General features: G+C 44.9%; 1 protein-coding gene across 1 annotated transcript; it reads left to right on the top strand.

The window, feature by feature from the left end:
* Positions 1-2283: 2283 nt before the first annotated feature.
* Positions 2284-14417, top strand: AURKA (aurora kinase A). The gene is made up of 8 exons (XM_056844887.1): positions 2284-2339; positions 5306-5577; positions 7468-7545; positions 8243-8434; positions 8943-9081; positions 11100-11248; positions 12749-12923; positions 14226-14417. Exons 1-8 carry the CDS (start codon positions 2286-2288, stop codon positions 14415-14417), a joined length of 1251 nt encoding a protein of 416 aa, XP_056700865.1. The 5' UTR covers positions 2284-2285.
* The last annotated feature ends 386 nt before the right edge of the window (positions 14418-14803 follow it).

Genomic DNA, 14803 nt, shown 5'->3' with positions numbered 1-14803 from the left:
CGTTTAAAGGGGGTTGAAGGGGGGGGGGGCAGGAGGCGAGAGGTTTGAATTCAAAAAGCGTTAGCGGCCCGCTGGAGAAGAGTGGAGGGGGTGGTGAGTCTCCAAGGAGGAAATAAGGGAGAATGGGGGGGAGGGATGGGATTTGATGGGTGAGTTTCGGGGTAACAGCTTGAGGATGTAACCCTCAAGAGTAGTTTGGCCGCGCTTGTGCGTGGCTAAATAGACCTCAAATTGGAAGCTGATGGGGGTGGGTGGGGGGAGAGAAGGTATTATTGCCATGAAAACTGCTGACCAGATCTGTAAAACATCATTCATTTCTTTGCCGTTTATTTTATTTATTCCCGATGGGAAACTCAAAGTAAGCCGACGTTGTTCCCCTACGTTTTATCCTCACAGCAACCCCACGAGGTAGGCTAGGCTGGGAGAATGGCTCAACAAACGTCCATGGCGGAGTGGGGATTTGAACCCGGGTCTCCCGTGCTAACTCTTAAGGTGGCTTATGTGGTCAGTAGTAGAAAAGGGCAAGTCCAGTAGCACCTTAAAGACTAACAAGAATATTTTCTGGTAGGGTATGAGCTTTCGTGAGCCATAGCTCACAGCTCACTGTGGCTCACGAAAGCTCATACCCTACCAGATAATATTTTTGTTAGTCTTTAAAGTGCTACTGGACTCTTGCCCTTTTCTACTACTGCAGACAGACTAACACGGCTACCCACTGTGAATTATGTGGTCAGATGTTGGATGGGCCTGGAGGTACAGATATCTTGACGGTTGTACCCTGTGCTTGGAGGAGTGTCCACGTGGGTCAATTACTGCAAAACAAAGCCAGTATTGTGGCATCTTTTCTTTCTGTCGGTCTTCATCCTGCCCTTCTTCCAGAGAATATGAGGTGGATCACATCCTTTTCCTCCCTATTTTACAGTCACAGGGACTCTGTGAAGTAGCTCAGTCTTGTATTGTGTCACTGGCTGAAGGTCATGATGGGGAATTGCCTGGCAGGTTCCAACGAGGGTTTCCCAGTGATACAAAGCTGTTAAAGTAATCACATGAACTGCCTTATACTGAATCAGACCCTTGGTCCATCAAAGTCAGTATTGTCTATTCAGACCGGCAGTGGCTCTCCAAGGTCTCAGGCAGAGACCTTATTTTAATAAATAATCCTTTATTAAAAGCTCAAGCTGAGGAATTCACCTAGCCTGACAGAACTTTGCACACACAAGTAGCAACTTAAAGACAGGGAAGTTCTGAGCTTATTATGCATACAGCTTTTACAGTTTTAATGACTTCACAGTGTTATTGGGGAAGAACTAGAAAAGAAAAATTATCCCATCCAATTGGACATAAGCATTGACGTATTCATGCGGCTTAGAAATTGTATGTAGCTTCTTGAAGCGACAGGGAGGGTAAGTAAAAAAAAATTCTGTATCACCTTATCAGCACCCAAGGATGGGCGCCTTATTTTCTGTGACAATTAGTCCTTTTAGAATAGCAAAGCCAGCAGAAAAATTTATCAGAAGTACAGACATTCATTCTTTTAGCCAGAGAGGAACCTAGCAGAAAATAAAGATGGCTGCTCTTATGCCAAGTTAAAATACACTCAGTCGGTTGGTGAGTTTTGTGGCTTCCACCCAGGTCTGAATCTGACACACTGATAGGCCACACTGTCTTTTAAAAGCCTTAACCTCTTTTGTGGGCTGAGGACTCAGTATGCTCTTACTGAAGGTGTCATATACCTTAAAGGGTGTCCCCCGTTTTATTTGTTCAGTTTCTAGTTGTTCTCCCCCTCAAGCCCAATAAGGTGAGTTACAGCAGGGAAACAAAATAGCCTTGCATGGCAGAACTCACTGTCAGTTCCCAAATGTGGTCTATAAAAATTCTGTGTTGTACTGCAATGCTTGATGATTGGAATAAAACATTCTTGCCATTTTCTGGAAACTTCCATGTGAGTTGGTTGAGAGAAGAGGAAGCTCCATGTCAGATTCATTAGTAATGAGGCAGTGCAGTATATCGTTCAAACTCATCTTATAATGAGGGTTGTCTGTATTTGGCTTGAAGTGGGAAAAACGCTTTGAAATGATGTGTAGGGCTTGATGCAGTAAGATGGGAAGCCTTGCTTAGAAGAAATGGAAGCTTAACTTTCTGAAAGTGTGCTAGTTTGGAAACTGGAAGCAGGTGAAAATAGTAGTTTCAGGTGCCCAGAGGAGTCTTGAGTACAACATTGCACTTACTTGAAATCCTCACATGTGATAAATGACTGACTGAATTTCAACTTCTTCTAGACAATAATGGACAAAGCTGGTAAAGAGAACCTGAATGGGCTTCCAAGTCATAATGTCAAGGTAAGTATTTTCTTGCAGATATTGGCAGGGTACATATTGCAATAACAGAAGGCATAGTTCTCACTCGAGACCTCTTGACATGATATTAATTCTAACAACAATATATTATTTTTTCCGGTAACTCTGAATGAATTTGCATCTACTTCATGATTTCAGTAGATCATTATTTGTTTTGTGTTGATTACCCACCTTGGCTTCTGACTGCATCAAGGGACAGGTGGAATATATAATCGTGTTCTGAAATAATAGACTTGTGAAAACACAGGGTACGGACTTTTTTATGAACTTTGTTGGTATTAATTGGACACGTATTTTAAAAAGTTGAGAGGAGGGAAGGAAATAACACTCTGTTGGGGAAAACGGCAACTTTTCACAAGCAAGAAATCACCAATTGGCAGTAGCTGTTACTGCTCCAATTCTCAGCTCTATTTGGAAGTTTAGTAATCAACGCATTGCAGACTAAAGAGTAAGATGGAGGCCATCTTGCTTAACTGGCCCAGAAGCAGTAGTTTTGTAGTTTGTGGGACTGAGCAAGCACTGGCACAGATGCTTGGAAATACAGGCCAGGATTGCAGATATAGGGTTAGGGGATGAGCTCTCCAGAGCCAATAGCCTCCCCCCGCTCCACGATGCTCAAAAGTGTGTACCACCACAACTAAGACACCCTTTCATTTCAGATTCCTAATATCCAGGCTGTGTTCCCAACCAGACTAATACACTGAGTGCTGTTCCAGGGTACTGGAAATGGAAGTGACTAACAGTGCAATCCTAAGCAGTGTTATACCCTTCTAAAGCCATTGACTCAAATGGATTTGGGAGGATGTAACTATTTAGGACTGCAGTGTAAGTCTTTCAAGGGCTAAAAGTCTTGGTTCCGTTTTCAGTATACTGGGAGGGAGCTTGGTGGTATCAGTTTGGATGGGAGTTCAGCTCTGAATCTAGGAACTTGAAAGTGACCAGGGCACATTCTGTGAAAGATGTGCACTTGAAAGACGAACAAGGTTTTATTCTAGCATAAGCCTTTGTAAACTAGAGCAGTGGCTCTCAACCTTTTTTTCACCGTGGCCCCCTTCCGAACTTGTTTCCTTCCTGTGGCCCCCCTGTCCTACCGGTAGAAAGGTAGCTATTGTTTTATTTGTAAATAGCCAAGGAACAAAGAAGCATAAACAGCCACAAAGATGCACACATGCAGTTCTTATTGAGAAACTGAAATGTACAAAAAATACCTCACAAAAAGAATACAACACGCTAATAAACAATAATGTTCACATACAAGGGAGAACAAAGCCTCTGCCACTGTTGCACAAGATTACAGCGATACAAAAATCCACAGTTGCAAACGATGCATAGAAGTGCATCTCACTTCCCTCTGTGAACCCCTAGTCTCGTGCCATGGCCCCCCGTTTATGCAATTTTCACCTGTGGCCCCCTCAGAATATCCTGGGCCCCCCAGGGGGCCATATGGCCCCAGGTTGAGAACCGCACACGTCACCTGCAATGTCCTGGGGCCTCACTAGGATGGAAAACCAACATCAAATCCAAAGTGACCTCAGATGCAGAAAGTACAGGGCGAAATGTACTTGTACCAAATTCAACTGCTGTCAAGTCATAGCTGATTTTTGGTGACCCCATAGGGTTCTCAAGGCAAGAGGTGAACAGAGGTGGTTTGCCATTGCTTGCCTCTGTATAGCGATCCTGGACTTCCTTGGTGGCCTCCCATCCAAGTGCTTACCAGAGCCAACCCTGCTTAGCTTCGAAGTTCTGACGAAATCAGGTTAGCCTGGGCTATTATTACTATCTGGGCTCCAGAACAGTATCAGAGACTATTTACAGTAGCAGTAACTGGTAGTTCCCCTTCAGTCATGTTCAGTGAATTTGGGATACCTTAGTCCAGTGGTACTCACTCAGTGGCTTGCAGAGAGTAAATGCCAATGTGGCTATCAGCCAAAAGAGCCACATGATTACTGTGTAACCTCTCCACCAAACACGCACAATAATGAAAGATACAACCATTCATAATTTAAAATGTTACACATTTACCAGAGTATCTCTGTTCATGAAGGGTTGTCTTTCCCTACTGCTGTTGAACTTTAGCCAGCCGTTGTGCATCTAGAGTGAGGGGAAAGGATTCCCCGTCGGCCTTCTTGCTTGCTCCACATGAGGCAGGGTCGCCCAGGTGAGATAGAGTGTGTGATTTCCAAGGCCTCTGGAGGACAGCAAGCCAACTGTGGAGAAAATAATCCCCACCACCCCACTGTGAGCAGCTTGCTGTCTTCCTGACAGCTGCCTAGGTGCTGGGGTGCGAGTGGAATCTTCCGGGGGGGGGGGGGTTGGGGGGTTGGAGAGAATGTGCCCTTCCATCCCTGGCATGAGGCCTACAGCTTTGAAGGACTTGCAGCTCACCCATATACCAGTCCCCCCAGCATTTCGAGAACCACCTACCAGCCACAAGCTCTACTGGGCAATGGCCTTGCCTGCTTTCCTGGAATACGGGACAAATTCTGCATTAGTGAACAATGCTCAGAAGAGTCACAGCGGACTCACCAAGAAGCTGAGTGAATGTCACTGCTGTAGTCATTCTAGACTTCACAGCCACTAGATTCGGTTAAGTTGGAGTCTGCATTTTTTTTTTTGCAAAGGTCGCAGCATCTCTAGTGAATGCTGATACTTTTGTCATTTCAGTTTGTTGTCAGGTTACTGTTCCATAAATGCCTTGGTGAGTGAGAGATGTTTTACTTGTGTAAAGGCCGCCTGTCGACATGTCATGCTTGAGCAACAAAGCAGATTAAATTTAATGCTTGTTGTTGTCTTTACATTATTATAATCCATGTACTTCAGTAGTGTTTTATCATGTGCAGAACAGGGTAACCAAAAGCCTAATTACTGTTACTTTTCTCGTAAGGAAAGCAGAGACGTTGGCCTATGATAACTTGATATTTGCAGATAATGTATGCGTTCCTTTTCAGGCAGCTGTCGCGGATGGCCCAAAGCGAGTTCCTGTGAGTCAGAATCGGGCACATGGAGATGCAGTCCAACCACAGCGAGTTCTGGCTGCCTCAAATGTTCCCCAGCGAGTGCCTGTTCAGTCAAAGGCACGGAGGTTGCCGGTTTCCCATCCAAAACGTCCCAACCAGTTAATTCAGCAGCAGCGTCCAACGACTCAAGTTCCATCAACACCAATGACTAGAGTTCAAAATAAGCCAACAGAAACCTCTCAACAGCCCTCCACATCTGGTAAGTACTGCTTGGTGACAAAACTGTCACTGTTTACTGCATATACTGCAATGTATTTATTTTTTGCCGTTAAGTCACAGCTGACTTATGGTGACCCTGCAGGGTTTTCAAGGCAGGAGATGTTCAGGGGTGGTTTGCCATTGCCTGTCTCTGCGTCACGGCCCTGGTATTGCTTGAAGGTCTCCCACCTAAATACTGGCCAGGGCCTTCCCTGCTTAGCTTCTGAGGTCCAATGAGATCAAGCTGGCCTGAGGCTATCCAGGTCAGGGCATATACTGCAATGCACATGAATAAATATTAAGATACGTGCATATTGTTTCACCTAAAATGAGGGTACATGTAGAAAAGTGTGTGGTGAAGCTACAAATAATTTCAACTGGAGTCAGCTTGATCTAGTTTAGGGAAAACAATCTCTGATGGTATAGTTCACTGCTGATCTTTCCACCTGTAGTTCAAGATAGTATTTGGGGAGTAGGTGCTGTTTCCCAGGGGTGGTCTTCGGCATGGGGCATCCAGGGCAGGTGCCGGGGGCTCCGTTCTGGGGGCATCCCCTTGCAGCCTGGTGTCCCACTTCTTGATCAAGCAAGCTTGATCTTCCCTCCGTTGGCTGGGGTGAGCCATTTTTCTCTCCCAGTTCTCCCCTGCTCAGGGCCTAGGGAAAGGAAGAAATTGCCCCTCAAGTTTACAGCTCACCTCCGCTTCTTTGTTGCTGCCTCTGGCACTCCGACGCAGTGCTGCAGTAGGGATGCCAGCCTCCAGGTGGGACTTGGAGAGCCCCTGGAATTACAGCTCATCGCTAGACTACAGTGATCAGTTGACATGGAGAAAATGGATGTTTTGAAGGATGGACTTTATGGAGTTGTACCCCACTGAGGTCCTGTCCTCCTTAGGCTCCACCTCCAAATCTCCAGGAGTTTCCTAACCTGGAACTGGCAGCCTTACCACCCCATCCCCTGCTGGTGGCAAAGGGGGACCTGGAAACCCAATGCTGCAGTGACGCACCACAAACCAAGGAGATAGAACAGAGCCAGCATGCCTCCCTCTGCAGCTGTGCTGCTAGGGGTGTCCTGAGGGGAGGAGGAAGAGGATGCAGTCCCCCCACTTTGCAGCAGCTTCCGTTGTGTGGCAGTGGAGGGAGACATTGTTTAATTTTGCCCAGGGCCCCAGAATCCCTAAGACCGCCCCTGCTGTTTCCCTGATCCTAAACATCTTGCAGAGATTTAGCTAGTGTGGGGCGTGTACATGGGAAACGTTTTGTTTTGAACTTAGTGGTCAGCCATGAAGCTCACTAACAGATTTATTAGGAGAAGGATAGATGGGAGAGCACTGTATGGCATCGGACTAACCCATATAGGGTTTCTTGGGTGTTCAAAGTGCTCCTTACGGTATCTTTGTAGCATAGGCCAGAGTTATCCTCATATTGCACATTGAGGGGCTTAAACTCCTATGGCTACTTTTGGCAAGTCACTTATTAGGCTGTGACCATGAGGGGGGTTATTGGAGGGGGTTATTGTACCTTCTGTGTTTTAGATTTGATTTGTTGGTGCCTTGAGACAAAATGAAAGGTGGGGTAACAGTATTTTAATAAATAATGAGTGAATGAGAGTTGGATCAGGAACTTCCCAGCTCACCATATCAGCTTTGGAGGAAGGGCAGAATGCAACTGTAAGAAATCTAATGGACTAAACATGGCCTGCTCATTAGTCTGCCTTGGTTTTTGGATGTCAGGGTGCTTAAGTCCTAAAGTTATTATTCTGAACTGCCTGTCAAGCATAAAAATTTCTAATCCTGCAGGGGGACACTTTGCATTCTTCAGCAATTCTTGTTTTAGTGCTAGTTTATAAGGCATCCGCTTGATTCCAAGTGCTCGATTTTTTCCCCCATGTGCAGCAAGAAAGCCTGAACCAGAAAGCGTAGCCAATCAGAAGAAGGAGACCCCTGGCACATCAAATACAAAAAATGAGGAAAAAAAGTAAGCTTGTATCTTTGACTGGTTTCCATGGGTAGATATGAGGCAGAATAAGTTCATGTGTTAAGGCTTTATCTCTTGTGGTAGTGGCGGAAAGTGCCAGCAAGTCGCAGCAGACCTATAGCGACCCCATAGGGTTTTCAAGGCAAGAGATGCTCGGAGGTGGTTTGCCATTGCCTGCCTCTGCCTGGCAGCCCTGGTATTCCTTGAGGGTTGCCCATCCAAATACTAACCAGGCAGGGCCAATGCTGCTTAGCTTCTGAGATCTGATGATTATAGGTTGTATGTTCATGAAAACTAGGTGGTGGGTAACAGGCCAGAGGTGTTGTCCACACCCCACTTGAGGGCTTACTGTAAGCATGGTGGACTACAGGGGCTTGGTCTGATTTGTTGGGACTGCTCTCATGTAATTGCTTACAACCCATATCTGGTTGTATATCTTAAGTATGAAGGACAGGCCTTATGGCTATGTGTGTGAAGAAAAGGGTTTATATAACAAAAAACAACAACAACCCTATCCATAAATATTGAAAAGGAAACTAGCAACTACTTGTATGTTTCATTCAGAAATTTCTCCTGTGATTCTGAGTTACAGGAGATAACTCTGGCACAGGAATGTACGCATGGAGTAAATGGCACCTTCAGAGCAAAAGAACTTCAGTCTCTTTAGGGATCTAACATGTTGCTCTAAATCTTTTAGAAAACAATGGTCTCTTGATGATTTTGAAATCGGCCGTCCTTTGGGAAAAGGAAAATTCGGGAACGTGTATCTGGCTCGTGAGAAGGAGAGCAAATTCATCTTGGCGTTGAAGGTCTTGTTTAAAGTGCAGTTGGAAAAGGCAGGTGTAGAGCATCAGCTGCGTCGGGAAGTAGAAATACAGTCTCATCTTCGGTAAGATGGATATCAAACTGGTACATTACAAATGTTAACGGGATTGCTAGTTCTCAAACTAATTTAAAACATTCGACTAGGATTAAGTTACGCGTTCTTTCTATTTAGCAGTCTTAGGGAAGCCTCTCTCTAAATAAATGGAATTGGCTGGGTGTGATAGTTCCTAAGTATTTTAATTCATACTCTTAAAAGGATTGTCATTGCTGTTATCAGTTCAGTTATTAAATAAGTAAATCATGTGACAGTGTGCTGGTAAATCAGGTTTTTAGCCTCTTCCACCAAAGGCGTTCCATAGTACCCCAGGAGAATGGTAAAAAAAAATTAAATCTCTATTAAGGAAATGTGTATCTATTCATGTTTAGACTCAAAACTAGCTGTTCTACTGAAGACCAACACAGCTACCTTCTGACGTGATGGGCCTTGGTCTGATCCAGCATGGCTTTTCTTATGTTCTTCTTATGTTCTTTTTTTATGACGCTGCACTTGGGAAACGTGTGCTTTCTTGTAGGCATCCCAATGTTCTCCGATTGTATGGCTATTTCCATGACACTACGAGAGTCTACCTAATCCTGGAATATGCGCCTCATGGGGAAGTATACAAAGAGCTTCAGAAGGTTACCAAGTTTGATGAGCAGCGAACTGCTACTGTAGGTTTGGCTGTGGATTAAACTTCCCTTGTTTTTGCAACACTGCCCCCATTGGAAACAAAATTACATTTTAGGTCTGATGTTCGCTTGGTGGTGGCGAACGATGCACAGGAGCCAGGTTATCTACTTCCGTTGACTGGAGGCAGGATTATGCGAAACAGCTTTGTTCCTTTTGGTGGAGTTCCTTCTTTCTGAGATTTCCTTGTCCAAACACCGAACAAAAAAAAGGGAGTTTCATCTTAAAGTGTAGAGGCTACTGCTATGTTTACTCCAAACCTCCATCTAAGCATAGCTGCTAGGGCAGAAGAGGAAACAGCTGAAGACTATACTAAAATCAGGAGTGCTATGCCCCTGGGGTCCTTTAGAGATCCTTATCCTGCCAGCCTAAAAAACTACTTGGTAAACCAGATGATTTGGGTGTACAGTGGCTCTAGTTTTACGAAGTTAAAACAATGGAATTTTTTTAGTATCATGGGTGAAAGGTCTGATGGAGGCATTGAGTTTATAACTTTGCAAGTTTCAAATTTCCAACTACATTCCTCTTAGGTACAAACATATTCTTCCTCAGTAGTTTCACAGGAGGTATGAGGATTTAATAAAAACCAGAACACAAAAGTTAGACAAAAAAATGTTTATCGCCAAAACACAACTATAATAGCATTTCAGTCAAAGAAATAAAGATCTTTCCAGTTCTAATAGCTAGTTGGCTAGCTTGCATAAAAGCAGTAGCTGGAATTGGAAACTGGAGGCTATGATTTCTTGGCATGACATGCAGTGGGGGAATCTAGCATAGCTTCAGCTAACAAGACTGAAGATACTTAACGGAAGCCTTGGTTATGCTGATGAGAAACCTGGCTGTAGCATGAATACAATAAGAGAACCTGCTTTAGGAAGGTTCACTGGGCTTAGGATATAGGCAAAAACAAATCCGGGCTTGTCCTAGTTAATAACGCAAAGCTGTGCGTGTACACTGAATTGCCCAATAGAGATGGACAGAGGTTTATATGCAATTTTTAAGCTTTGATATTTAACGTCTAATAGATGCTGTGATGTTTGCCATAGTTCATTCAGCAGAGGAGAATGGATTCTTGTAACTTTCATAGCTGCAAAGTCTCCTTTTTAGTCTGTGCAATTTGAGCAACTTCTGCTTCATGAATCAGCCTATTTTTGCAAAAAAAAAAAAGCCTTGTGCTGGCATTTTCCAATGTTGTTGGCCAAAGCTATGTATACTTCCCATAGCATAGGTCAATGCATGACACTTCACATGCAGATAACTGAAGCCTATTCAAGTACTACAGCAAGGATGGTTCTGCAGCTAAGCAAATGTCTAAGGTAAAACTGGCCGGGTTCTTGTGGAACTTCAGAGCTCCTCAAAACGATAAAAACCATCCTGTGCGTCAGAAGACAGACTGGAAACTAAGAGCCAGGCATATTTTGTAACCTTGCACCTTTCACCACTTGCAGAATGGTAAAGTTTTGTGATTGCTATAATGGCAGCTAAGAATGTGAGACTGATCTCTGGGTTGTTGCGATTTTGCAGTGGGGAAGAGGTGCTTGAATTGCTTGATAGGTTTGCCCTATAGCTTCATCCAGTGATGTGGCAAATGCCAAGGCAGTCCAGCTTCCCTTTCCTTTTAGGCTTTTGGGCCTGGATCCTATGACATCATCCCTTTTGCGTTTCTCTCCAGCTGTGGTAGAGTTTTCCCCTCTGTTGTAGCATTGCTTCCTCTGCTGCTAGCACTTGAGGCATGCATAGAGGCTCCTTGGAAAACCATGATCTTGTGCACTCAAAAGTGCTAGTGGCAAAGGACACAAGTGTCACAATGGAGAAAACCTGCAGTGGCTGGAGAGAAGCCCGAGGGGGACAGTTTGGTGTTTTCTTGAAGTTGTATCCTATATGTGTGGCTTCTGCTACAGTATCTTTGCCACTAAAACACGTGGGCATTATCCATAAATGCTTAGCACAACAGGATTTGAGAATTAAATCTGCTCCATCTCAATTTTTGTTTGCTCTGCAGTATGTCACTGAATTGGCAGATGCCCTGTTGTATTGCCACTCGAAAAGAGTAATTCACAGAGACATAAAGCCTGAAAACTTGCTGCTGGGATCCAACGGAGAACTGAAGATTGCTGACTTTGGGTGGTCTGTGCATGCTCCCTCCTCTAGGTAAAACAATTTAGCGCTTGACCTGAGAATTAATGTTAGCACTGTGAGGATGCAGCAGCGGCAAACTTTAGCAGCAGAGACTTGTTTTTGATAGGCAGTAAAGAGATGTGAAAGTAGCATCCCACTTGTGTCTCATTCTGCAAGTTGAGTGGAGCGTGGAGAATTCGTATGCTTGAACAAATCACAATTTTTATTGAAAACACATCTTCACCGCCTCAATTGCTATATTAATGCTAAGGAAATCAGACCACAGATGTCTGGATTAGATGCTGGTATCGTGGTTAGAACGTCATGTTGGGAATGAAGAGGCCAAGGTTCATATCTGTGCTTGCTTTAATTAGTCTATCTCAGCCAGAGTGCCTTGTAGCGTTCTTGTTAGGACAAAGTGAGGGGGAGGGAGAACAATATATCCTCTAGAGAGCCAGTGTGGCTTAGTAGTTAAGAGTGGTGGACTTTAATCTGGAGAATCGGGTTTGATTTCCCACTCCTCCACATGAGCCTCGGACTATAATCTGGTGAACCAGGTTTGGTTTCCCCACTCCTACACATGAAGCCTGCTGGGTGACCTTGGGCCAGTCACAGTTCTCTTAGACCTCTCTCAGCCCCACCTATCTCACAAGGTGTCCGTTATTGGGAGATGAAGGGAAGGCGATTAAGTGGGTTTGATTCTCCTTAAAAGGTAGAGAAAGTCGGCATATAAAAACCAACCTCCCCTGAACTCCTTGGAGGAAGGGCGAGATATAAATGTGATTCTTACTGAAGTTTCCCTATCAGAGGCTATTCTGAGCATTTAAAGGTAAAGGTATCTTCCTGTGCAAGGGTGCACCATGGGGTGACGTTACATCCCGATGTTTACTAGGCAGACTATGTTGATGGGGTGGTTTGCCATTGCCTTCCTGAGTCGTCTGCGCTTTACCCCCAAGCAAGCTGGGTACTCATTTTACCGACCTTGGAAGGATGGAAGGCTGAGTCAACCTTTAGCCAGCTACTTGAAGCCGACTTCCCTCGGGATCGAACTCAGATCGTGAGCAGAGCTTCAGCTGCAATACCACAGTTTACCACCCTGCACCACAGGGCTCCTCTATTTTGAGCATTTAGCTGTGGCTAATTAAGCCAAAGGAAGCCACAGCCTTCAATTTGCAAGATCTGAGCAAGGCTGTCAAAGATAGGACATTTTGGAGGACTTTAATTCATAGGGTCGCCATGAGTCGGAAGCGACTTGACGGCACTTAACACACACACACAATTAAGCCAAACTTGCCTTGCCACTGCACTAGTCTTTGTTCATGGGAACCAGGGGGTGGCAGTGCCTGCTTGCTTTAGAGAAGTGTTAATCTGTTTGGTTGATCTTGAATTGTAATAACGAAGGAATGTTAATCAGCGTAGAGAATGCAGATCTAGAAGAGGGCACTGGGGCCTAGCAACTGCATCTGCTCAGAGTGCTTTATTTCTCTGATCTAGTATTTAGTCTGCTACACTGAACGCATTTTCATATTCCAGGAGATCAACCCTGTGCGGTACCCTTGACTACTTACCGCCTGAAATGATTGAAGGGAGGACGCATGATGAAAAGGTGGACCTCTGGAGCCTTGGTGTTCTGTGTTATGAATTTCTAGTAGGAAAGCCACCCTTTGAATCAAAAACATACCAGGATACATACAGGGCAATTTCAAAGGTGAGTTCGAATGCCACATGACTGCTTTGTCCACCTCTTCATTATTTTATCTCCTAGAGGGAACTTCCCCACGTGGCTGTTCCGGAACCCCTCAGATTCTGGACCCAGGCAGAGCTCAAGAAACCTTCCCCAGAGATGCAGCAGCCAATCAGAAGTGCTCTGAATCCACCCACAGGGTCTGTCAGGGGCAGAGTTAGGTGCTGATGGGGGAACGCTACCTTTTGGAGATTGAGAGGAGGATGGGAGTTGGAGGATTAGGCTGACAAGATCTGAGGGGCATTAAGTTTACTGAAGAGTTGCAGTAGGTCAGCAGGATTTTGCTGGGCCTGGAATGCAACGCAGCGGCAGCAGAAAGCTGTGATTAAGTGAAACAAACCTGTCTAGGAGTGTTTCCCTGAGGCATTTACAAAGTTAAACGTAACACACACACCCTGATTCATTGTTATACTTCTCTGTGTTGTGTATTTTTAACATTTTATTCTTGCCTGCTTTACACAAACCTTCTTGTGTCAGTTTTACCTCAATGATCAATCCAGGCTTGGGTGCTTTTTTCTCAGGCCCAGGTTCTATCCCCTGTACCTAGTATATTCTTCTTTTCCAGTTTCTTCTGGAAACCCTGGTGCAGTGGGATAGGTGGGAAATTGCAGTTGTGGTGGGACAACCTGCTTCTCTACAGGATTGTCGTTTGCTGTAAGCGTCTTGCTTACAAACATCTAGCCTACTGGCAAGATGCCATTTCCCTACTAGATCACAGTAGCGAGAGGTGGGGGTGGTTCTACTGGCACACCCTGCAGCTTCCCACTTGGATTCACCAATAGAAAAGCATTGTGCAAGCAAGGTGTTGGATTATCTTCTGAGCTAGATTAAGATGTACAGAGAGAGAAGGTGATGAAGCTAGTTACGTAATAGGCAGAATGGTAGGGTTGCAAGAAGACACAACTGCCAAAGGTCAAGTTAGCGATGAAGATGGTGGAGAGCTGAGGGCAAGCAGTACTTGAAAGAGAACATAAGAAAGGCCAAGCTGGATCAGACCAAGGTCCATCAAGTCCAGCAGTCTGTTAACACAGTGGCCAACCAGGTGCCTCTAGGAAGCCCTCAAACAAGGCAACTGCAGCAGCATTATCCTGCCTGTGTTCCAATGCACCTAATATAATAGGCATGCTCCTCTGATCCTGGAGAGAACAGGTATGAATCATGACTAGTATCCATTTTACTAATAGCCATGAATACCCCTCTCCTCCACATCTCGAAATTGCTTTTGCTAATATTGTATCTAATGGTAGACGTTTCTTTGGTTTAAAGGTGGAGTACAGATTTCCTCCTTTTGTAACAGAGGGAGCAAGAGATCTGATTTCCAGGCTCCTGAAACATAATCCATTCCACAGGCTGCCACTGGAAGAAGTGCTCAAACATCCCTGGGTTACAGCCAACTCTACAAAATCTCCCAGGCACCGAATCACCGAAGCCGCTACCGCTAAAGCAATCAAGTCCTAGCCCGGCGTGTGCTGTGGTATTGTAGTTTGTGGAAGCCAACAGCTGTAACTGCAGCTATTGGAACACACCCGACATCGGCTGCTTAGAGCTGAACTCAGAAAAGACGGAGAAGAATATACTGCGAGCAGTTGACACCGCAGCTCAAACTTTATGGGGCTTCCCAGTGCAGTTTCACAGGGCATGGATACCTTTTACTTGATGTCCGGTTGCACATGATCCAAACACACCCTGGCACAGCTAGTCAAGGCCCTCAGCCATTTGGCTGGTATTCACAAGTTGCTTCTCTTTGGGTTATTGGAACAGTGCAATAACACCGAAGACTACAGTAAGTGCAGTGATGTGAAATTGATTGAATTTGCCTCTCCAAATGTGTGCTAATAATTGTT

This window comes from Euleptes europaea, chromosome 2, assembly GCF_029931775.1.
Source record: "Euleptes europaea isolate rEulEur1 chromosome 2, rEulEur1.hap1, whole genome shotgun sequence".
In the NCBI taxonomy this organism is placed as follows: Eukaryota; Metazoa; Chordata; class Lepidosauria; order Squamata; family Sphaerodactylidae; genus Euleptes; species Euleptes europaea.
The sequence above is the reverse complement of the archived record's forward strand: the minus strand, read 5'-3'. Positions and strand labels throughout refer to the sequence as shown.

Excerpts from the sequence above, each read along its gene's own strand:
- AURKA (XM_056844887.1), top strand. The coding sequence starts at position 2,286 with ATGGACAAAGCTGGTAAAGAGAACCTGAATGGGCTTCCAAGTCATAAT. Across the intron at positions 7,546-8,242 it reads ACAAAAAATGAGGAAAAAAA|AAAACAATGGTCTCTTGATG; the intron begins GTAAGCTTGTAT and ends TAAATCTTTTAG. Across the intron at positions 8,435-8,942 it reads GAAATACAGTCTCATCTTCG|GCATCCCAATGTTCTCCGAT; the intron begins GTAAGATGGATA and ends GCTTTCTTGTAG.